The sequence below is a fragment of the Eptatretus burgeri genome, chromosome 1, assembly GCF_056783735.1.
Source record: "Eptatretus burgeri isolate ZD-2024b chromosome 1, Ebu_testis_v1, whole genome shotgun sequence".
Classification (NCBI taxonomy): domain Eukaryota; kingdom Metazoa; phylum Chordata; class Myxini; order Myxiniformes; family Myxinidae; genus Eptatretus; species Eptatretus burgeri.
The window spans coordinates 139,427,075-139,450,031 of record NC_140961.1 but is presented as its reverse complement, the minus strand read 5'-3'; the positions used below and the strand labels follow the sequence as shown (position 1 = coordinate 139,450,031).

The 22,957-nt window shown below is 42.5% G+C and overlaps 1 protein-coding gene across 6 annotated transcripts in view; it reads left to right on the top strand.

Annotated features, from left to right (window-relative positions):
- Positions 1 to 22,957, top strand: part of MDC1 (mediator of DNA damage checkpoint 1) — a 103,561-nt gene that overhangs the window by 6,756 nt on the left and 73,848 nt on the right. For 3 of the 6 annotated variants that reach the window (XM_085845018.1, XM_085845008.1, XM_085844998.1), the window contains exons 2-8: positions 6,109 to 6,253; positions 6,423 to 6,958; positions 10,527 to 10,707; positions 10,831 to 10,897; positions 13,907 to 13,978; positions 17,819 to 18,033; positions 21,306 to 21,389. In XM_085845018.1, the coding sequence (XP_085701144.1) occupies positions 6,127 to 6,253; positions 6,423 to 6,958; positions 10,527 to 10,707; positions 10,831 to 10,897; positions 13,907 to 13,978; positions 17,819 to 18,033; positions 21,306 to 21,389 (1,282 nt within the window). In that variant the 5' untranslated portion in view covers positions 6,109 to 6,126. The remainder of the gene's footprint in view (positions 1 to 6,108; positions 6,254 to 6,422; positions 6,959 to 10,526; positions 10,708 to 10,830; positions 10,898 to 13,906; positions 13,979 to 17,818; positions 18,034 to 21,305; positions 21,390 to 22,957) is intronic. The other 3 variants (XM_085845036.1, XM_085845045.1, XM_085845028.1) reach the window with 2 other exon arrangements.

Below are 22,957 nucleotides of genomic sequence, written 5' to 3'. Positions count from 1 at the left end.
CTAAACAACGGGTTTGGGGCTAACTACACATGTACTTAGAGTTATCTCACCTACAGGCCCTGAATGGTGTAATGCGAATTTCCACAGCCGTAACAATATATATTGTTGTGGAATTCGCAAACCACCATTCAGGTCCCGTAGGTGAGATATCTCTGTAAGTACATGTGTAGTTAGCACCAAACCGGTTGTTTAGAGAAAATAAATGTGATTCATTCGGGCTGTGACGCTTTGAGATAGCTGTTTTTCTGTTCTATCTTTATTTTGAACCAACCGCCATCACACAACAACCACCAACCGCAACGCCGCTTCACAACAACAACGCTAACAGCCACGACCTTTACCTTCACAACTCGCTCCCGCAAACATCGCATCACCGCCATTCCAAACGGCACCATGGCCATAAACCACCACCATAAACCCTCCACCACCTTCACCTCTCTCCTTCGGCAGCCATTCCCGCACCACTTGTGAGCACCGAGCGTCAGGCTGTCCTGGGTTCGTATGGGACGCCCGCCGAGCCGCGAGTGCAAAATGCGGCCTTTCCGAGGAGAATTCGGAACAGGAATGCTACACGCCCACTTCTGATCCGTCCAATCAGCAAGCGCGGGGCGGTTTGGCCCCGCCTCCAGGTGCGTTTGTGTGGAATCGAGATATGCAAATTCTAGCATCAGGGGAGGTTCACGCCTACTTTTCCTCCGTCCAATGGGCGAGCGTGGCTAACAGCTCGGCTGAGGAGAATTGGGGGAAGAGACCGAGGAGCTCGGGTCCGAGGCAAGGAAGTCGGCGACGAGGTCGCAGTGGAATCGCTCGTCACGGGACCCAAGCAAGCCAGTTATACTCTTTCCCCAGAGGTCACCGCTCTTTCAGGTCCCGCGCAAATATTGGCCCACAGGCCCCGTCTGCCCCCTTGTTTTTGAGGGTGGCCTTTTCTTTTGTTTCTGTGTAAACGTGTGTGTGTGGTGCCAGTCTGGTGAAGTAAAACTGTGAAGTGTTGCCGTTTGTCGGTCTTAGTTGGTAGTATCTCTGCGTCATTGTTTATTTTGTTACATTTGCTTTTTGTGCATAATTGTTTTAATTGTATATGTGTGCTCTCCGTGTGCCGCGGAATAAATGTGCATCATGTTGAACTGTTTTCCCGTTTCACTTCGTCTTTTCTTTAATTGAAACTCCATCTTGCTTCACGTAAAGGGTTGGTAGTGGGCTTAATACGCCCGATAATTAATCGGAACCGTCGAGGCCGACGATAACACCGCTCGGTTATCCCGATAGTACGGAACGGATCGCTTAAGCGGCCCGTGTCCGGAGTCGACCTGCGGCGAGGTGCGATCGCCCGGTCTACCCTCCGCGTGGGTACTTAGGTAGGTCGAGTTTGGCGAACAACCCTCTCCCACGCGGGTGGCCGATTGGCACGATCGTGGTGAGGCCGAAAGGCCCACCCGTGACTAGCTCACGGCGTTAGTTCGAGAGGGTCACGACAGAATTGTCCGTCCGGTGGGCGACGTGCCGCGATTCGAGTTACGTGGCCGTTCGCACGCCGGTGGGCGCGAATTCGCAACAATATATATATATATATATATATATATATATATATATATATATATATATATATATATATATATATATATATATATATATATATATATATATATATATATATATATATATATATATATATATATATGTAAAGTTCATGCAAACTTATCCAATAACTAAGAACAATAGCATTGAATGTTTTTTATGCACATGTCTCAGAAGATAAAATAAAAGAGGATCCAATTTTGATACTGTTTCGCATCTGTGTGTATCCCAAAAATAACTTTGGTAATCCTGTTTTCAAGTTGATTTGAACATAAATTTTGTAGCGCCATTGAAAATGTGTAAAATCAGTTTTTGCTAATAACTGATAATATATTAGCCATTTCTGGCATCCTAAACGTACACTAAAACACTATAAATCCTAAAACTTGCTTTCACAAAACAAGTTAAATTGCAACCGACCCCTGGTATGTTTCCACCCTCACAGCAAATTACCGATACCACAATCCAGGACTACAACATGCCTGGATATGTTCCTTCGGTATGTCCCAAGCTGGAAAAAGTCAAACCAAATAAGTACTAGATGGGCTACGTTTTCATATTTCTCGGCTTTGTATGAGATTTGGCTCCTGGACTACAAGCATGCAACGTGTTCTTCTGACGCATACCTTTCTTTAGGCGGTGTATAGGCAACTGACAGCTCTGCATAGGAAAAAAAAAAAATAATCCATGAGGTTACGTGCATGAAGCAAAAACATACCAACAGCTTATAATATTCAAAACACCTCACTGTACTGGAGAATGTGAGGACAGGAATACTGCACTGTAAATGGTGGAGACTTGTAATACCCTCCCCCACCTGGAGGTGGTGCTACACGATACATATTTACATAGAGAATTAGCGTCCCCATCCCCCCATTCCACCCGGCCCCTCCGTCCCCGCACGCCTGTACATTAATTGGGTTCATGCTGATCTTATGTCCCATGTCCGAATGGAATCGGCCCAGAACTGGAGGAGTAGTGGGATAAACAAACGCAAACACCAGTCTGTGAATCATAGTGAGGATAAAAGAATCTGTCTGTGCGTGTGTGCGTCCGTCCGTGTGCCACACGTTGGTTGGACAGTTCGCCTGACTCCACCCACAATTTCTGTGCTTTCGCCGCCATTTTTGTGCTTCCTGCTGTATGGTGGTGGTCGTATGGCAGCTAAGCTGCCGGGGTAGCTATCATTTCTTGAAGCGCGACTGTGTCGCTGATTTCACACACACTGGAACTGGTGCTCATTTTGCCGACCTCGGAAGGATGACAGGCTGAGTCAACCCCCTAGTGTATTAATTCAGCGGCCGACGGGGCTTGAACTCAGGATCCTAGGATCCCAAGTCGCCACCCTAACCACTGAGCCAACACCAGGCTCCACTGCTGTATGAAATCGGCCATCTTCGAAGCTGTCATATTCACAATTGCCATTCCCTCCCTATATTGGGGGTTTCAGTACCCATGATGCTTTGCTCGGATACCATATTGGTTGGCAAGCTAAACGAGCGAGAAATGGTCAACGAGACTGAACAAGGGCAAATAATTACCGTCACCTTCCATTGTAGCAGGTCAGCTGAAGATGGGGATAGAGTTTGAAGGGGGGGTTGAGGCTTTGGGGGAGGGGGAGTTGAGGATTTTTGGTGTGTGGTTAGGTGAGGGTTGAATTGTGGTGAGGAGGGGTTTGAAGACTTGAAGTCTGAAGTGGGGAGGGGATTTGATGCCTTAGGGTTGGGAGTGGAAGGGTGAGGACTTGGGGTTGGAGAGGACAGCAAAGATGGGATAGAGTTGGGAGTGGGAAGTTGAGGCTTTCAGGGTAAGGGGGAGGACTTTAGGTGGGGGAAGGGGTTGAGGAATTGTCAGAATTACATGTACAAGTGTACACACAGTGAAGGTGTAACCTGCCATTGGTGTGTGTCTGTGTCGCTCACTGTCAGGGTGGTGGGGTGCTTTGGGGGGGGGGGGGGGGGAGGATGTTGAAGAAATCACCCTATGAGTAATGTGCTGGTGTCTATAAAGTACATATTGCTGTATTACAATGTTCATATGTCTATAATGTACTGTATGTACTATTACATTGCGAGCGCATCTATAAAGTACATACTATTACAGTGCGAGCACGTATTTAGAGTACGTACGATGAGAATGCGAGTACGTGTATTAAGAATGAGTGCATATTCAACTAAAGAGTTCGTAGAACGCGTTACCCTGAACAGTGTTCAATTTAAATACAATAATGATTTTAAAGATCGTTTAAATAAAAATAATTCCGGAAGTTTAGCGCTATTGAAGCAGGCTTATACACGACCATATTTAACATGTCCATGTACTGCCAAATGGAAGAGTTTTGGAAGGAACAAGAAGGTGATTTGTGTTGCACAATGTTCAAGTAAACAATTCAATTAGAATTATGAACGATGTTTCATGAACTATCCGGTTAAACTTTTTTCCTTTTTTTTTTTTTTTCCATACATGGTCAAGGCTTGTGGAAGAGCTATTACTAGTGCACTGAACAGATCAGGATGCAACAGGACAGAAGGAACAGCAGAGCCGAAGGCCAAAACTGAGGGAGGCAGACAAATATGGGGTGTAGGAAGGAATGATTGAAGAGAATGTAGAAGTTCGTTGCACATGTGAGGGAAAAAAGACGAACGAATGAGTAGACATGAGCAATGATCTTGGATTTAGGTAGATTCACCTGAAAGGGGATTGATGATGGACCATGTGCAGAAACCTGGGGGAAGACAAAGCACGGAAAGGGCAGAGGAGGCCGAAGACCAGAAAGGAGGCCAAATAAGACAAAGAGGCCACTGATCTGTCTGTGATGGTGAAAGGATTGGCCCCAGACTCAGCTTCATCATGGGAGATTCCAATAATCTTGAAGGCCGTGGTTTCCACGGCCTCAAGCTGAGCAAGATGTGAGTCAGGGGAGCCAGCCCAGAGGGGAGGGCAGGGCTCCATCAAGCTGCAGATGAAGGCTTTGTCGGTGGATTGGAGTTCAGGTGTGCCAAGGAAGGATTTTGTACGACAGAGGATGCCCTGTCAGCGGCTGGCTCTTGAGCCAACTTTGAAATGTGGTTTGCCCAAGAAAGATCATAGCTGATAGACTCAAAAGTTTGAGTGCCTGAACTTCCCCAAGAGGATGGTTAAGAAAGTAGATGGGTGTGGGGGGGGGAGGGTTGGGTGCGTTGTCAAACAATGATTTTGGAGAATGATAGAGATAGGGGTGGTGTGACATTTTTCTGAATTGCAAGACATATTCCAAGTGTTGGACCAGCTTGTGATTTTTATTTTTTTTCAAGGTCTGAAGAGGGAAGAGGCTACTGTGTCTGCCTGTCTGGAGGATGAGGCAGAGGGTAGAATCATCATAAACATTAAGAGGATTTTCCAGAGAGATCATTGATGAATATCAGGAATAGGACTGGGCCCAGAACACTGCCTTGGGGTACTCCAGCCTTGACAGGGAGAGGAGATGAAAGGATTTCATTGAGTGCTTCATGTTGGCTACGAGAGGAGAAGAAGTCAGCAAATCATGTGTGGAGTCTGCCTTGGATGCCATAGGCAGAGAGTTTGGAGAGTAAAGCAGGATGCCAGACTGTATCAAAAGTACAAGATATGACCAGAGACACAGCCCTGATCTCATGTCTGATATTGAGGATTTCCATCCATTGTTGGGTGAGTAGCAGCATGTCCAAGGTGGAGTGACATGGTCTGAAAACAAACTGGTGAACTGAGATGAGTTGTTGGAGAAAAGGAAAGATTTCATATCAACTGTGATGATGGATTCCATGGCGTGGCTGATTATTGGAAGTAAGCTAATTAGTCTGTTGTTAAGGGGATCAATTTTTGCACCTTGTTTATGTAATGCTGTGATGGTCAGCAGATTTCCCCACAGATGGAAGATGACCTAGCACAAATGACGGTGAAAAGTGCAGCGAGAGGATGTCCAACAGCAGCAGAGCAGGTTTTTCGGACACATGAGCTGATGCAATCCGGTCCAGTAGCAAAATCAGAGTCGATGGCTAGAAGAAACTTCTCCACGTTCTCAGGTGCAAAAGACGGTCTCGAAGCAGTTGCGAACGACAGGGAAGGATGGGCTGGGGACACAAGATCTTGAAGCAAACACAGAATTGAGACATTCAGCCTTCTCACGAGCGGAGTCAGCAGGGGTGCCATTTGAAGTGAGGGAAGGGATGGATGGTGCACCAGAGACCGACTTGACAAGGTGCCACCAGGTTTTAGAGGAGGGAGACAAGTTTGGAAGTTCACTCTAGAGGTTGGTTATTGTTTTCTGACTCTCCTGAGAGTGAAAACACACTTGTTGTGGACTTCTTGTAATGCACTGAGCTTGCTTCGTGTTTACTGTCGTGTTTTATGTTAAACATTGATTTCCTTTTTTAATACCAACCCATTCACACAATCTTGTCGTTAGGTTTGAAGGTAGGAATTCTACAAGTGATCAAACCAAAGAACATTGTCTCTGAAGGATATGATTTTAATCGTTAATCTCTGTCGTTGTGTTGTAAATCGGGCAATAAGCGTTTGGACTGTGAAGTCATGGAGAATTTGGAAGAGACGCTGGTACTTCATTCATCTTTCTGTGAGAGACCTCCCGCAGCTTCCCGTGATCCTCTGCCGCTGGCTTTCCTTCGCATCCTCAACGGCCCTGGGTTTGCTGGGAAGGGTGAGCTGTCCTTCACTCTTTATCATCAGCGTCTTTATTCGGCTGTCCCGTCACCCTAATTTTAAAAGACATTGAGATTTTAAAATAATGATTATCACTTGTCACATTTAATCGTTACTACAAGTTATATGCTATGTTTATTTCATTTTTATTTTATTCTCTAATGCAGCATTTCCACTATATGAAGGAGAAACCTTCATTGGTCGTGACGCATCCTGTGGCATTCACTTGCCAACTTCATCCATGTCACGTCGCCACGCAGCATTTGACGTGCAGCGATGTGCCTCTCGCCTTCGAGACCTGAACAGCCTCAATGGCACCTTGTGTGGTGGGGTACGCCTACAACCCGGAGTTTCCTGGTCTATCCGGCATGGTGCCACACTTCGTTTTGGCGACATCTCTTCACAGTTTCTGCTTCTTCAGAGTTCCAGTGATGATTACTTTACTGGTGACGAAGACGTCGATGCAGCCACACAGCCACTAGACATGTTGCCATACATGACTGAAGACAAAGGTTTAGAACAGACGAATGCAAATGATTCACCCGGTTTTGCAGTGCATTGTGGTCCATTGCGATGCACAAATAATGGTGAGACAATCTCAGGTGGCACAGCTGCAGTGACAACACGTATTAAAGGCGTCACCGCCACAGCCATCTCTCAGATGAATGTGGATGGAGGAGAGGGTGTACGAAGTGTAAATGGGGTAAGCAATCTATGCATGACCACAAGGCTTGTGTTATTAGCAGGATCTAATGACAGTCTATCCATGATGGGTTTCATTTTTCCTTGCTGTAAAATAACTTCGCAATAATGATCACAGGCTGGCAGCATAGTCAAAGAGGTACGTAGATTCGTCTCTTAAGATGGCGAGCCTGGGTTTGAATCTCGGCCCAACTGTAAACTGTCATCCCGGTATTTCACATGAAGGGCAATTCGTCAACGCGTGTGTGCCGTCCCACACATGGACGTTAAACTGAGTGTCCCGATCGCCGGCATTTGTTGGTGGACGTTAAAGATCCTACCGTGTCCTTTGCGAATAGTAGGCGACCCATCGCTGTCACCTTGAATAAAGTCCATATTCCTGCCCTAACTACTGCTCTCTCTGGCAATGGCAAACCACCCAGTATAACTCCTGCCAAGAAACTGTTTCAGCAGCATCGACGCTCTGTAACGGAGGATGGTATATCAGAATCGGAATCCGAATGACAAGCACATATTTTAACCACTCATTTCCACAAATTTATTCTCCCAAACTTTGTTTGATTTGAAAGATGAGTCATCATCTTGCAGTTTTAAATGCTGTGCTGTATTCTAAGGAAGACTTTGCAGGGTGAAAATTTGTACCTTTTATTGAAATAATTGATTTGCCAATTAAAGTGCAGGTTTTGGGTCGCTGATGACTTCGCGTGATTCGAAGGTTGTAATCGCATTAATAATTAATCGTTGGGCAATTATTTTCTAACATTTGAAACTCAAAATATGCTGAAATTAACTTTTAAGTCAAAACTCTTGTCAGTGATGGAAAAACAGACCAGAATTTACCGAAGATGCTATGACGTCACGTTCTCCGAAAACTTCGTGAACATTCGGAAACAGCGTGTGAACAATGGCGAGATGCGAATCGGAGAGTGATTTCAGCGGCGATGAAATTGAGTGCTTTCATTCCGATATTGCCGAGGACGAGTCGGAGGATGATGGGAATTTATACTATGGAGTTTCTGTCCCTGAGCCATATAAATTCGAGCCACTTGCAAGTGCCAGAAAACGGCCTATTTTGTGTGCAAGTGGCAGGACTGACTACCCGGCAGTTCACACTGACAGACTCCACCAGACAGATTGGTTTGTAGATTTTCATTTTCTTGTTCGATGCATAAAATAATGTAAAGTTTGATTCGTCTGTGATTTGATATAATAATTTTTAACCCTCTAGTCACTCGAGTCAGAAATAGAATGAATCAATAATGGACCCAAATATATTATACACTGTAGCCTTGGCGTTGAAGTCTTTCTGACAGCTGAGCTTGACCCCAGTGAAAGTGAACAGTTAGAACAAACCCCAACTTTCAAGAGACTGTTGTGGCATATAAATACCAAAACATGTTTAGCTTCATTGGGAAATATTCTACCAAATTTAGAAAAAAAAGTGGGGATTTTTTCAATTTTTTACAATTGAAATGAAATAGGCCAATTTGCTGATGCTGTTAACAAAGTAATTTAATCAACAATAAGTTGATTTGTTGAGAAATTTTTTCATGCTTGTGTTTTTCAGAAAGTTTATTTATGTATTTTTCCATGTACTCTTTAAGAATACATTTCAAGGTTTTTCTCACTTAAACTCAACAATTGATTCTGTGACAGAGCAGTATCTGGAGAACTTGTGAACCAACAACTCATATTCACAGAGTGGTGATCAGATGTGTGTATGCCTTCGTAATCCTCGGCTGTGAAATGGTCACCACAAATGACAAGTCTATCCAAAGGGTCCTCTTTACCCGTTTTCTTTGGGGGAAAATTTGCCCGTTTTGTTTGTCCAAATCTTATCCACTGCCGGCGAATGTTTGATTCCTTTGGGAATCGGTGGGAGCGATTACCCGTTTTCCAGCCATTTTCGCAAAACATGATGACACACGTACGAGGCATGATGTACAAATATCCAAATAACTTTGTTCTACAATAATTCAAAATAAAAAAGGATAATATAGACAGTTGCAAGCTCGAAAAAAGCGAAAGAACCTCTCTCTCTGTCTCTCTGTCTCTCTCATCATTGGTTGGGACACGGCTATGCCACTGATGCATTGTCCCCATTACCAGTACACTGGTGCTCATTTCGCCGACCTATGAAGGATGACAGTCTGAGTCAACCTCCTGGTGTATTTTAATTCAGCGGCCAACGGGGCTTGAACTCAGGACCCTAGGATCCCAAGCCAACACCCTAACCACTAAGCCAACACCAGGCTAACGGCCCGCTGAACTGGACACTTCTTCAATGAGTGAGTGAGTGTCCGCTTTGTTTTGGAGAACGTGACATCACCATCCATGTATGGCACGCAGCTGTTTTTTTCAACAGCCTCAAGAAATAACAACTTCGGAATTAAATTTCATTAATATTCCCAATAGTTTGGCAACCACAATAGTTTGCATCGAACTATTTAATGCACATATAATCATATTGATAAACTTTCAGAACATGTTTGGTGACCCGCAACCTGCTCTTTAAATAGTTACAGGACCAAGAAGTCTTGCGATAATCGTGGAAATGTTTTGGATAGTTTTTGTCTATGGAGTTACTCGCTCTCTATCTTCTCCAAAATACATTTTAAAATAAGGAAATAATAATGATAACAGCTAATTTTGAGCGATTATTTTGATTTTGATTTTGGATGAAGATGTAAAATGCTTGATTTCAATAAACAAAACAATCAATGTTGCAAAATTTAAATAAAAATTAGATTCTTCTAAGTTAGCAGTGTTGCTAGTTTAGTATAAATTAGGATTTCAATGCCAGTCGCCTCAAATTTCAAATGTGCATCCATCCGTTTGTCTGTCAATGCATCTGTCCGCCCGTGCATGCGTGCGTCCATTGTAGTTTTTATTTTTTTTGTTACTACGATACCTTAATAACCACTGAAGTGATTCTACCCTAACTCGGACAAGATTAACTGACCTGTAATAGAGATTTACCGCTTAGATTTTAGGTTCAAAAGGTCAAATATCAAAGGTCATGTGACCTTTTCATTGAAAACGATTTTGTTACGGCAATAACTTGTGAACTACTGAAGGGATTTCAACCAAACTTGGCACAAGTATAGATTCTAATAAAGATGAACAGTTTTAATTTTAGATTCAACAGGTCAAAGGTCATGTGCCCTTTGAGAATAATTTTGCAGATCATAACTCGAGTTAGAGACATCTGTTGTTTATCTTCCACTTATCTCACTCTCTCCTTTCTTGCTTACACCGTCACGTGACCTTGAATTGGGATCGAACATAACAATGAGTTGACATCTAACGTGGGCAGAGGCATATATCCATTGACTCATTCACGTCAAATTCTATTTTGTTTGTTTGTTTATCTTGGTAATCGTTATATTATTATTTCTTTTGGCTACAGCAGCAGAACAGTATGCTATTAATACCAATTTCTGGTAGTCATCAGTCATCATTTCAAAAAACTTCCTTGTTCATGATTTGTATCCATATGTAAGCTCTTGTATTTGTAATCCAAAGGTTGAAACAATGGGCATTTGAACTGTTCTGTTTCATTTTGACAGTGTAACGTGCCTACTCTTGAAGGAAATGTGAATGTCCAGCATCGGAAAGTGCAACTGAAGCAACAGCAAGGCTTGATACTAGACAAAACTCCAGGAACCATGGCCTCTGGACTTCCACTGCCCTTGTATGTCACTGAGTCGCAAGAAAGCATCATTTCATGTTCAATACTGCCTGAGCCAGGTACAAAGGTTAACTGTATGTGGGCAGAACCTAAGTTTTTACGAATGTCTGAAGCTTTGTTGAGAAGCTCAAGAAAAGGAATCGGAGCTGCCATTAACACGGTCTTTTGATGCTTTTCCACAGGACTTGCATCGTCACCGGTGCAGACAGACTGCTTTACTTCTCCCTCCATTACGATTGTTCCCGACAGGTGGGTTTTACTACGAATGTTTACCTCTTCCTTGGGCTGCATCATAATTGGTCCAATCTTAACGGTGCAGGCCTTCCCTGTCCATCTGGCCACACTGTAATGACTAGCATCTTTAAAATACTCTCCACAGGTTTTACTTCTTGCCAGATTTTCTCAAATTTATGGATTTTAATTTTTTTTTATCTCAGAATATGTGATTTTTGAAATGACGTAATCCACCCAAGAATGCTTGGTGAGCATGTGCAGAAACCTCAGGAAACGGCGGTTGTTGGGACCCCATAAAGTATAACATTAATGCGAATTCAGGATTGGTCCCGAAATGGCTCACAAAGGCTTCTAAAAGAAGCCAAAAATACTTGGAAATGTACCTGTGAGAAAGGGGTGTGCCTCTGCACAACATAAGAGTGGGAGAACTTTCTGAACTCGCCCAAAAGCCTGATAGCATGCAGCCCGTACTGCAAACTCCCGAGGATATGGACCGGTGCAAGGCCCGAAGGTTCGTAGACGGGTGCATTCTACCCAAACCTTCAACCATCGCTGCCAGTGAGTGGACTTTGAACCTTGCAGGATTACCTTGTGAACATGGCAGGCTTTGTGATTTATTTAATGGATAGATGCCATCATTCCCAACATTCAGGCAGCCTTCCCAGTGGGAGATGCGTATCTGGTTTGGTTGGTTCTTAGGGCCCTGTCACACCTTGACGTTTTAGCCAGCAATGGCAAGGTCTCAAAATGTATGTAAAACGCTGGCATACGCTGAACTATAGATGTTTTTTTTTAAGTTTTGGGCATATAATAACGTGTTGGACGTATGCATAACGTATTAGTAACATACACAGAACGGTTCAATCACATATAGATAACTTGTACCAACGAATGCTGAGCGTGTTGTCGGCGTTCACAACCTATGCCCAACGATAGTCTAACTTATGCATAGCGCGGCAGCGTATCGCCAACGATCACGTGGTGTAGGCTATTAATAGGCTGCGGCTCGACGATTCAAATCATAACCGCACTAGACATCGAAGTGTGAAGCCAGTCACACCTTGACGTTTTAGCCAGCGTATGCCGACATATGAAAAATTTGCTGGACCAAGCTGGCACACGTCAAATACGTTATGGCTAAGTTTTGTATACGTTTAGAGCACGCTAGCATACGTCGTAGTATGCCGAGGTGTTAGACAAATTTTCTATGCTTGAAATTTTTCGACGCATGCCAGCGTATGACTCACACATTCCGCATAATGCTGGCCATTAGTTGTAGGTATGTTACGCGATCGTTGACACACGTCGACACACGTTACTTGAAAGGTACTCATAAGTCGAAACACGTCGAGGTAATGGTTAGCGTCAGTGTTCCAGACTCCCTGGTTTTTTTTTGTTTTGTTTTTTTTTCTTTGGTATTACAGTGATATTCACACTTCGATTTCTAGTGCGGTTATGATTTAAATCGTTGAGCGGCAGCCTATTAATTATATTATATTATAACCGCACTAGAAATCGAAGTGTGAACATCACCGTCATACCGAAGAAAAAAAACAAAAAAAAAACAAAAAAAAAACAGGGAGTCTGGAACACTGACGCTAACCATTACATTGACGTGTTTCGACTTATGAGTAATGTGTGTCAACGATCGCGTAACGTGCCTACAACTTATGGCCAGCATTATGCGGAACGTGTGAGTCATACGCTGGCATACGTCGAAAAATTCCAAGCATGGAAAATTTGTCTAACACCTCGGCGTACTACGACATATGCCAGCGTACAAAGACGTATGCCAGCATACTACGAAAAAAAGCCAGCGTACTACGACGTATGTCAGCGTGCTCTTAACGTATACAAACTTACCTATAACGTATTCGACATGTGCCAGCGTTTTAGCCAAATTTTGCATACGCTGGCTAAATCGTCAAGGTGTGACAGGGCTTTTAACGCCGATGAGAAGGTCATATCTGGGGCATGTCGATGCACAGGGTAAGTTTAAGTGTGTGTGTGTGTGTGTGTGTGTTTGTGTTTTATATCTCCAATGCCACCTGATTGTATGAACAGCAAATGGTACGAACCCAACTCCTCTCATCCACGGATATTTCTCGCATTCCTATGTTTCCGTGAGTCTGACTTGCGTTCAGTAGCAGAGCAATTATGTTGAACCATTTTGAAATTCCCACTCTTTTGTCTAAAACTCTAAATCCTGAAAATTATCTTAACCCAGTGAGCAGAAGTGAGTCACTGTAAACGCGCACACAGTGCACATGCAAAGGGCCTCATTTAGCATTCATACGTCATTTCGAAAGTCACATATTTTTGATTTTTTCTTTGTTTGTTTGTATTTTTTCTGAATGCTTTAAAAAAATAATCTTTCTGGATTTATTTATTTATTGCACATGGGCTTGCATTGTCGATGGTTTTACATGTGTTGTCATTCGTCTTGATCTTTCACTTGTTCATACTTCAAAATCTATCAGTTTTTATATTTTCTTCCTCAATCCTCCTTGATGTATCTATGTATATTGCATACTGTCGAACCCTGCTATTTGCGGACCCCATATATTTGTGGGTCAGAAAGTGTGACTTGCTTTGACATGGAAAGTCCTCTTTATCTCTTTGCTAATGACTCCACTCTCTGCCGTGACATCTCTCATCCTTCTGACAGATGGGCAGTAGCCCCTTCCCTCTCCTCAGACCTTGACAAAATCACAAACTGGTCAAACACAATTTTGTTTATGTCCGCTTTATCCATATTGTCCACCCTTTGCGTTCTCCCTTACCCCTCATCGTTACCTACATCCCTTTTTGTCCATCTCTGTCTACTTTCTCCCTCCGTCCTGCTGTTGTTTGTTGTTTCCCATTTCTCCTGCTCTTCCTGTTTTGTTTTTTTTAATGATGTTTCCTAATTTGTATCCGTATCGTTCATTCCTTGCGTTACCAATAGGTGTACATTCTGAAAGTGAAGATACACTTTCCATTTCTAACTTTGCTTCATCGGTTTGATGTTCCTGCTTTGAACAGTGAAGAAGATGAAGACCAAGAGGATGCAGGAATGGCATCCTGCATGTTAGACCAGCATTCCACACCTGCCAGGTTTGTGCTAATCAGGATGGGCTTGGCACTGGAACAGCATAGAAATGTGCACTGTTGTGAAGACAGGTAAGTACTTAATTAGCCCGTCCCCCATGCAGTGGGAGACGGGGTTTTGTAATTGCGTCTGTCTTTTCGTCTGTACAGGGCATAACGTTTTTACCATTAGAGCTTTTGACATCAAATTTTTAACAAACCTTTATTATGAGAATATGGAGAATAATTTAAAAATGTGTCAAAATGTCAATGAGCAAAGTCACAGCAAGTACAAATAGGCCTTATCAGCCCCTCCGCTGCTGGGCTGTGCGAGACGGATGGCTTTTTTGTTGTTTTTAGGTCATCTCTACCGAGATGACCTAATAAAGCCGGACCAAATGTCCGTACGTCCATCAACAATTTTTCTTTCCGATCTTGATGAAACTTAGTATGTGGGTAGAGGTCGATGAGTGTTGCACAACGATATAACTTTTGTCTGGGTTCAAGGTCAGGGACGAGGTCACGAGGTCACGTAAGTTATAAAAATCGCCATTTTCAAAACCTATCTTGTCTGCCATTCTACAAGATATTCGACAACTGTTTATTGATTATCATAGTAAGAAATATTATCTTGTATCTAACTGGACAGATTTTTGAATTTCCTTCCTGTTTGATCGTCACGTGATCTGGAAGATAGCCAAAACCGCCAATGCAATTCGCAAAGAAGGAAGGAAGGAGAAATGAAATATAAATATAAAACACATTTTTAGCCTTTTATATTTATACATTTTCCGCCGAAGGTGCAAAAGTTTCAAAACCCAAAATGTAAACGTCGGCATTTATTTTCAAAATATAATTTCGTGCGCGCGCGCCAAAATGCCGAGTCATCTTTAACCAAACTGCGCAGTAGTCCGGTCATGGCGTCTGAGCAGTGGCCAGCGTGGTTCAGATTGACTGTGGTTTCTGGGGCGAAGGTGATTGTTAAGAAGTATGTCGGCAGTATAAATTTGAGTGACTGTATTGGTGATTTAATCACGCAACACCTTGACAACGAATATTCTGGCCGAACGATTGCATCAATTCAGTGCATCAGCGGGGATGATTCGGAGGCTCCTCTCGATCGTGCCGATATCTAACATAATCACCGGCGGACATAGGGCTGCAGGCTGTGGGGCGAGGCCACGGATCCCGGATGAGGGGATAAGTGATAAATTATGCAACATGCTTCGGGCTTTCTGATTAATCTATCAATGAGTACATTTCATAATTAATGAATCTGGCATACAAAATGTTTTTTCATACCTGACATGTTACTTTGTGCAGTGTCACGAAACTTTTGTGGAATTAATAATTAATGAATTTGCTTGCTCTAACGATTTTTCAAACCTCAATATCTCTATAAATACTTGACCAATTTTCATTCTGAAAGTTGCATTATAATCAGTGAAGAATAATCTACAGGATTATCATAATCTCCGAGAGCTCAGCCTATTTTTTCGTTTTTTTCTACAACCGGAAGTGAAATGTCCCCAGAGAGTGGACGGACCGGAAAACCACGTATTGCACTTACTGGTGATTCTGATGTGTTAATCCGGGTACTAAATGTACAATACATATTTATTAATTATGTCATTAGTAGTATTATCCTAGTGTATCTCTGTGAACTATTTCAATCTAAACGGTTAGTTTGGACTGTTTCGCGGTTACCTGAACTGAACATTGAGAACTTGTGGTATTGTAGAGATGACCGTCACCCCCATATGGGGGTAATTTTTAAAAATAGCTTCCGTGTTTCATTTTTAAATTTGCAATTAGCGAAGCCTGGTGTTTGCTTTGTGGTTAGGGTGGCAGCTTGGGATCCAAGGGTCCTGAGTTCAAGGCCCCGTTGGTCACTGAATTAATACATTAGGACTAGGGGCTTGACTCAGCCTGTCATCCTTCCGAGGTTGGCAAAATGAGTACCATTGTGTTCTGGTCGAGGGGCACTGCATCAGCGACACAGTTGCGCTTCCAATAAATGATATCTACCCGGCAGCTTAGCTGCCATATGCAAGCAGAAGATTTACAACTAGCAAATACTACCTGTCACTTGATGGGAATACTGAGAGAGGGGGTGGGGGGGGAAGAGGCATGGGAGAGAGAAAGAGGGAGAAGAATAGAGTAGAGGGAGAGAAGGGAGGAAAGATGGGAGGGGAGGAGGAAGGAGAGGGGAGAGAGAAAGAGGAGGGGGAGTGAGGAGCTGGGGGGGGGCACTGAAAACAAAGGTACCCCGTGTTGCTAGGTAACGCCGGGTCCCTTCTCCCACCCTTCCCCTCCTTCCACCTCCACTTTTCCCCTCCCTCCTTCCACCTCCACCCTTTCCCTCCCCCCCGTCACAAAGGTACCTGGCATTTCCCGGGATGTAACATGCATCTATTGGACTACCACAATTCAGCAAATATTTAAAGACGAACATTTTATTTATCAACCTGCAAAATATTGAACAGAAATATCAACAAAACTGAACATATTACTGCAATTAATTTGGGTAGACAATATTGAATGTTTTTCCATCAAGGGCCAACCCATGCAAACTCCAGAACAGCCCACATATAGCTGACCAGGTGAAAAAGATATTCGAAATCTGTTTTGTTGTCAGACAATCGGAACGCACTCTCCAACCCAACTGTATCGGTATCTGAATCAAAATTGCTTGTTTTTTTTTTCATTTTCACAGGGTGAATATTTCGATAAGTTAGCTGAGCCGGTAACCTTTTTCTACAAACCGTTCTTTCACCCGTGAGAGTTATGTCGTTGGATGAGCAGGAAAATGATCTTTAAAACGATGTACGGGTTGTGTTTGTACTATTTTTGGTTTTTGAATAAGAGGTCACATGACTCCTCCTTCGTCTATCATACTGATCGTTGTAAAAGTTATTTTTCACATCTGCTCCCATATTTGACGATTGGAGCTCACCATCTCACCAATTATGTAGGTATCCATCGCGATTAACCTTGGGAGAAGTAAGGTTACAAACGCGCTAGCAAATAAATCTCACCCCTCAGTTTGTTGAACATGGAGAAGCCGGGAGCATAGTCTTCCTTAAATATATACGCTTATCCACTTAGTTGTAAGAATCCATAATTTCTTCACATTTCCAGATTTCACTCCAGATTTTGACATTTCTTTAGTCCACGAGATCCGATCCTCAAATCCAAAATCATATTTTGATTATACACTTTAATTAGTCCGTGAGAGTAGATTGTGTGTCCAAGGAAAGGCATTTCTCGTAGGCTGAATCAAAATGGCGGCTAAGACCCCGACGAGGTGATGTTGGGCTCACCAAGGATAGGCCTTTCATGAAGGTAAGCCATTAATTATCTTCAAGAGGGGTGTTTAAATTAACCCAAATACCCAGTTTTCATTCATTTCCCTTTGTATGCAGTTCCCTTTGTATCCCTTTGGAGTTCCCTTTGTATGCATGCAAAGATTCAGGCCGCTAGGTTTCACGGTTTTGGAGTTATGGAGGAGAGAGACACACACACACACACACACACACACACACACACACACACACACACACACACACACACACACACACACACACACACACACACACATATATTTATTAGGATAGTGAGCTTCAGTCTGTTTGTCCAGGCCATAACCTTTTACCCTTTGAGTTTTTGCCATCAAATTTTCAGCAAATCTTTATTATGAGAACATGAAGAACACTTATGAATATGTTCATTTTTTTTTCTTTTTTTAGGTCTTGTTTTCATCAACTTTTGTTTGAGTACAAAGTGGACGTGGCCAGACTTTGCATTTTGAGATACCTTTCTCGCTTTGTTTATGTATTTAGCTTTTTTTTTTTTTCTGTGTTATAGAAGGCAGCCAGCTATCCCAAACTTTATCAGCGAATCTGATGACACAGATCTCGAGGGTGAAACAGGAGTTTTTGAGTCGACTACAGACAAAGCAACACAGCAGGCAGACTATTCATTGACCAGGTTTCAACAGTCGACATCAACACAAAGGGGAGTGCCATTTCACCTGGACAGTGACACAGACGATGAGCTTGTTGGGAGCAACCTGGAAGCAGGCAAGTCACACATCATTCAGATAAAAACACATCAGTCTTCCACCAATTGGTGGATTTTATTTTATTTATCTTGCTTATGTTTTTTTTCTTTCTCAAAATTGGTTGATCTTGAAATTAATGTAAATCTGAAGAAAAATGGAGGTAAGGGGGAAGTCAGATTCTTATCAAATGCGATTGTGATGGTTTCTTGGTTTTCTTCTCTGTGTTGTTAATATCAAGCTCTGCATCATTTTTACTAAGTTTCAGATAATATTCATATTATAAGGAACAAGCTGTGTTGCAGGAATGATGCCTCTAAGTGATGTCGCTTTCATTTGCTTTACTTCACGTGTCAAAAAGCAATGGGTGGCACCCAGGCTCTAAAAATAATCAGCTTAGCTCACTTTCTTGCAGGACTAACTGCTTTCTCACTGTAAATGGGTTGAAATGATCTTTTGATCTCCTGCAGTCTTTCTTCCCATCTGTTTGCCAATGCTCATTCAGCTTATCCACACCTCCCCAGCTTGACCAAGCCAAACATGTTCATCAAGCAACCCCTTCCATATCAATCTTTCGAAGTTGATGCTTCTTCCTTAACTGTATTCCTTTGTTTGTTTCTATTACCACCTGTATCATCACCCTCTGTTTCTGATACAGATGTACCATACTCTTACAGAACGTCGGTGCTGCGCAAGCAGTTGGACCGACGGTTCTCGGCGATTAAGCCGCTCGGAATCGCGCACGGGACAGGCTCGCCTCGGCGGTTTGCATGATTACGGCAAGCGTTATTTATACCGGGTGGTTTGCCATTGCTTTTCCAGGGAATCACCTCGCTGTGTTTTTTTGTTTGTTTGTTTGTTTGTCCCTTCCAACTATGTTCATCTCTCCACTGCAGCTCACTGCTGTGTCATGGCATCTCCTCTTTCCATTGATGATCTATTTTTTTAATTTTATTCCTGCATTTCCAGGTGATTTTTAGCTCACCTGGAACTTAGTTCCGGGGAGCTTGTGGGATGACGCGTCGTCCGTCCACAAATACTTGTAACTTCCCTGAAAGTACATATACTATTTGGATGAAACTTTACCACAATGTTCATCACCCTATTTGTACCAAAGTTTGTTCATTGCAATAAAAAAATCGTGCCCTAAAGGGGATCTACTGGGGTTGTCCCCCAATATAGGTATTTACTTTCTTCTCAGAAACTACACATGCAATTCCGATGAAACTTGACCACAACCTTCATCACCCGTGATGTACCAAAGTTTGTTCACGACATTAAAAAAAATATCGGGGTGTAAAGGGGTATACCAGGTGGGGGGGGGGCAGTGTTGACTGACTGTTCCCTTTTCCCTTCTGTGTTAGTCAAAACCCTCTCATCCTCTGTCATTTTGCTCTTCCATGAGCATTGACTATTTAAGAAAAAAACAAGATGCATGATGGCGCCACACACATGTCCATTGCTAACTCACTGGGATCATTTATTCGATATTTATCCTTTTATGTATTTATTTGTTTATTTTTGACAGCAACCTGTTTTTGATAATCCTCTTTCTCAAATCAAGGCTGCAATTGAAAGGCAGTTTTGCAATCATTTGCTTACACGTACAGTGCTTGTAGTTGTAAGACATGGAGTTCAATCCTATTGAGGCTCAACACAAGTAATTGCCCTGTACACGAAGCGCAATTGGTTCACTTTATGATCGAGGAAAAACCATATTTCAATTGAGTGTTGTATTTTGAACGAGAATCGGAAAACGAACCTGTATTTCATCGTTTTCTCCACGCTTTTTGAAAAAAAAAATGGGAGGAGGGGCATATTGTAATCGGCTCTGTCTGTCTGTCCGTCCGTCTTGTCACGCCATCTCCTCAAACGGTTGGGCAGAAATTCACCAAATCTGTTATGATCACCCCGTGGCAAGAATGTGCAAGAGCGGTATAATTTTTGGCCCTGACCCCGAGAGTGGGGTCAAAAGGTCAAATACCAAAAAATGCAATTACCAGTTTAAACATTTGTTAGCAAAACTTTGTACATGCAATCAACATTGTGGGACGCGTGAAACATGTAACGTTTTTATTTTTTTTCTTTCCCCCGGTTCATGTCTCGGGTGTGGGGACTTAGGGTCACAGGATTTAAAATGGAGAGAAAAAAAAAATTTTAACTCAAATTTTGAGATTGGGTTATTCCTGGTGGAACTTTTTGCCGCCTTTCAACTTTTCTTTCGATGGGAACGTGAGGATTTGCAATAGTGCACCATTGACTTCGCTCTATTTAATCTTTTTATTATTACTATTATTGTTATTATTATTAGTAATCCATGGCACCGGCCCTAAAGCCTACCCTTTTCAAATTGCAACAAATTGTCTTTAATCAGCTGATGGGATCAACATGACCACAGCCAGTGCTGTGAGAAATACTAAAGAAGGAAGGTCTCTGTTTCTGTGCTGTTATTAAGAATCTGTAAGACCAATGTGTGCATGACAGTGACAGAAACCAGTCTTTATGGAAAGAATAAATAAATAAAATTTTAACCCTTTAGATGATTTAGAGGAAAAGGTTCTGAAGCTGAAATTCTGTTCAACTCTTTTTTCCCTTTGTCGTGTGAATCTACTGTTTTGAGTTTTGTAAGTGACAGAATTGAGCCTCGATGGAGTCAAGTAGGCTACATCACACGATAAGGCCAAAAAAAAAAAATGTTGCATTGGCGTAACGGGTCACTGAAAAATAGGGTAGGTCGGTCGGGAACCTTTTTTTTTTTTTTCCTAATAAATCCCAAAATTTTTGGATAATAAATCCAAAAATTTAATAAATCCTAATAAATCCCTCCCAAAATCTCCCCCGGCTCGAGTACCACCCTTTTTGCCGGCGGGTTCTGTCCGAAACACTTCCGGGTTTTTGCGATCGCGATCGCAATCAACAAGATACTTGAAATCGATAGCAAAAAAACAAAAAAAAAAACGTAGGGTCGGCGGAATTTTTAGGGTCGGGCGGGTTACGCCAATGCAACATTTTTTTTTTTGGCCTAACTGTTGGTAAAGAAGGATCCAAAGGTCAGGTTTCCATGAGGAATCGCATTCAGCTCCCACCGTTAAAGATCGTCATCGACTTCAAACAATTCGATCAGAACTACCATTAACAAAAAAGCTTTCACGACCATGTACATTTACACTTTAGTGCACGTGACTCAGTTTGGTCCTCCTGTTGATGTGGGGTAGCTGGGTTTATTTATCAGGGGCTCGATTGTACTGAACCCAGTATCAAATCAACTCGCAACCCATCACACTGTCCTTTCAGTGGAAACATCTATTCAGAAGTCAGAGGGTGATCAGAATGACACCGATGAAACAGAAGATGATGATGATGATGTGCCAATGTTGAGTAAGTAATGACCTTTAACTTTACAATCTCTCCACTTTAAAATGTGATGCCATCATAATACTGTGGGTTTCTGTCTGTATCTCACGTTTGTTTCTCGTCCGTTTTCAATTTATCGCCGAAATGCCATTGCTTTGTAAAAAGTAATCTGACAATATTATGGTGATGCAGATATGCCATACAAATGTGTAAGATGAAATTGTATTTGTATTTTGGAACTGATAACTTATTGAGAAACTTTATTTTGAAGTAAGGTTTAACTTTTTTGGAAGAACACTAATTTTCTGGAGATTGTACTGCACTTCACGACATGTTTATGTGTTAAAGAAGAATACTTTCTCAAAGGTTTAATCTTATAGCAACTTAAATGTGAAATTACATCTCTGGTTTCACAAAAGTTCAAACTGTGTGTGTGTGTGTGTGTGTGTGTGTGTGTGTGTGTGTGTGTGTGTGTGTGTGTGTGTGTGTGTGTGTGTGTGTGTGTGTGTGTGTGTGTGTGTGTGTGTGTGTGTGTGTGTGTGTGTGTGTGTGTGTGTGTGTGTGTGTGTGTGTGTGTGTGTGTGTGTGTGTGTGTGTGTGTGTTTTTTTTTTACAAGATTGATCATCACTTGCTCGTATACATGTGAACTATTGTTTTTGTTTATTGTCGCATCATAACAACAATATTAAAGATCCTCATGCACATTATACTTGACCATCCAGTTTTATATTGACAATGTCATCGAGTGATTGCCAGTTTTGGAGGGGATTTTTAGATGCCTTTTCACGAAAAGCACTTATTGGAAACTTAGTGATGCAACAAATCTGAATGGTGATAAGGTCGAAGTTGTAGCCAAGTTATCTTATACAAAGGAGAGTTAATCGCATTCTTGGAAAATTGCAAGTGTCAGAAGCCTGTGCTCTAATCTCATGGATCTCTCCCTGCAGATCATAGTCAAATCCTCAATGCCATCTTTTTTCACAAAATATCTCAGGACTTGCTCATCTAATTCCCTGGTTATTCTTTGTTCCACATTTACAGACCCTAATCTTATTCTTTGACGGCCACAATTATTCCCATGTCTTTGTGGGGTTGGCCGGGGGTTGGCCCAGGCCTGACATTTGACGAAGGTTTGGGATGGAATTTGCTAACGATGCCGCCGATAGCTCGCCTACTCTTCACCAAAGACACCGTGGGATCTTTAACGTACACCAACGAATGGCGGCAGATGGGTCGCCAGGTTTAACGTCCACTAAAGAACGGCACACACATTGATGAATAACCCTGCCTGTGAAACACCGGGATGACAGTTTGTAGCTACCTCGAGATTCAAACCCAGCCGAGACAGCTTAGAGGTGAGTGGGCTTACCTCAAATTCTTGGCCATCCTGCCCAGCCCTATTAACAGACCCAAATTCTCATCTATCTATAATTAATTCTAGGTGTGTGTGTGTGTCCGCTGTTTCTCGACAACCATTGGTCCGATGTAATTGAAACTTGCCAGCTATATTGCTGGGACCCGCGTATGTGCCTTTTCAAGGTTTGATATTAATCGGACAAGTGGTTCCCAAGTTATGGCCATTTATTTACCA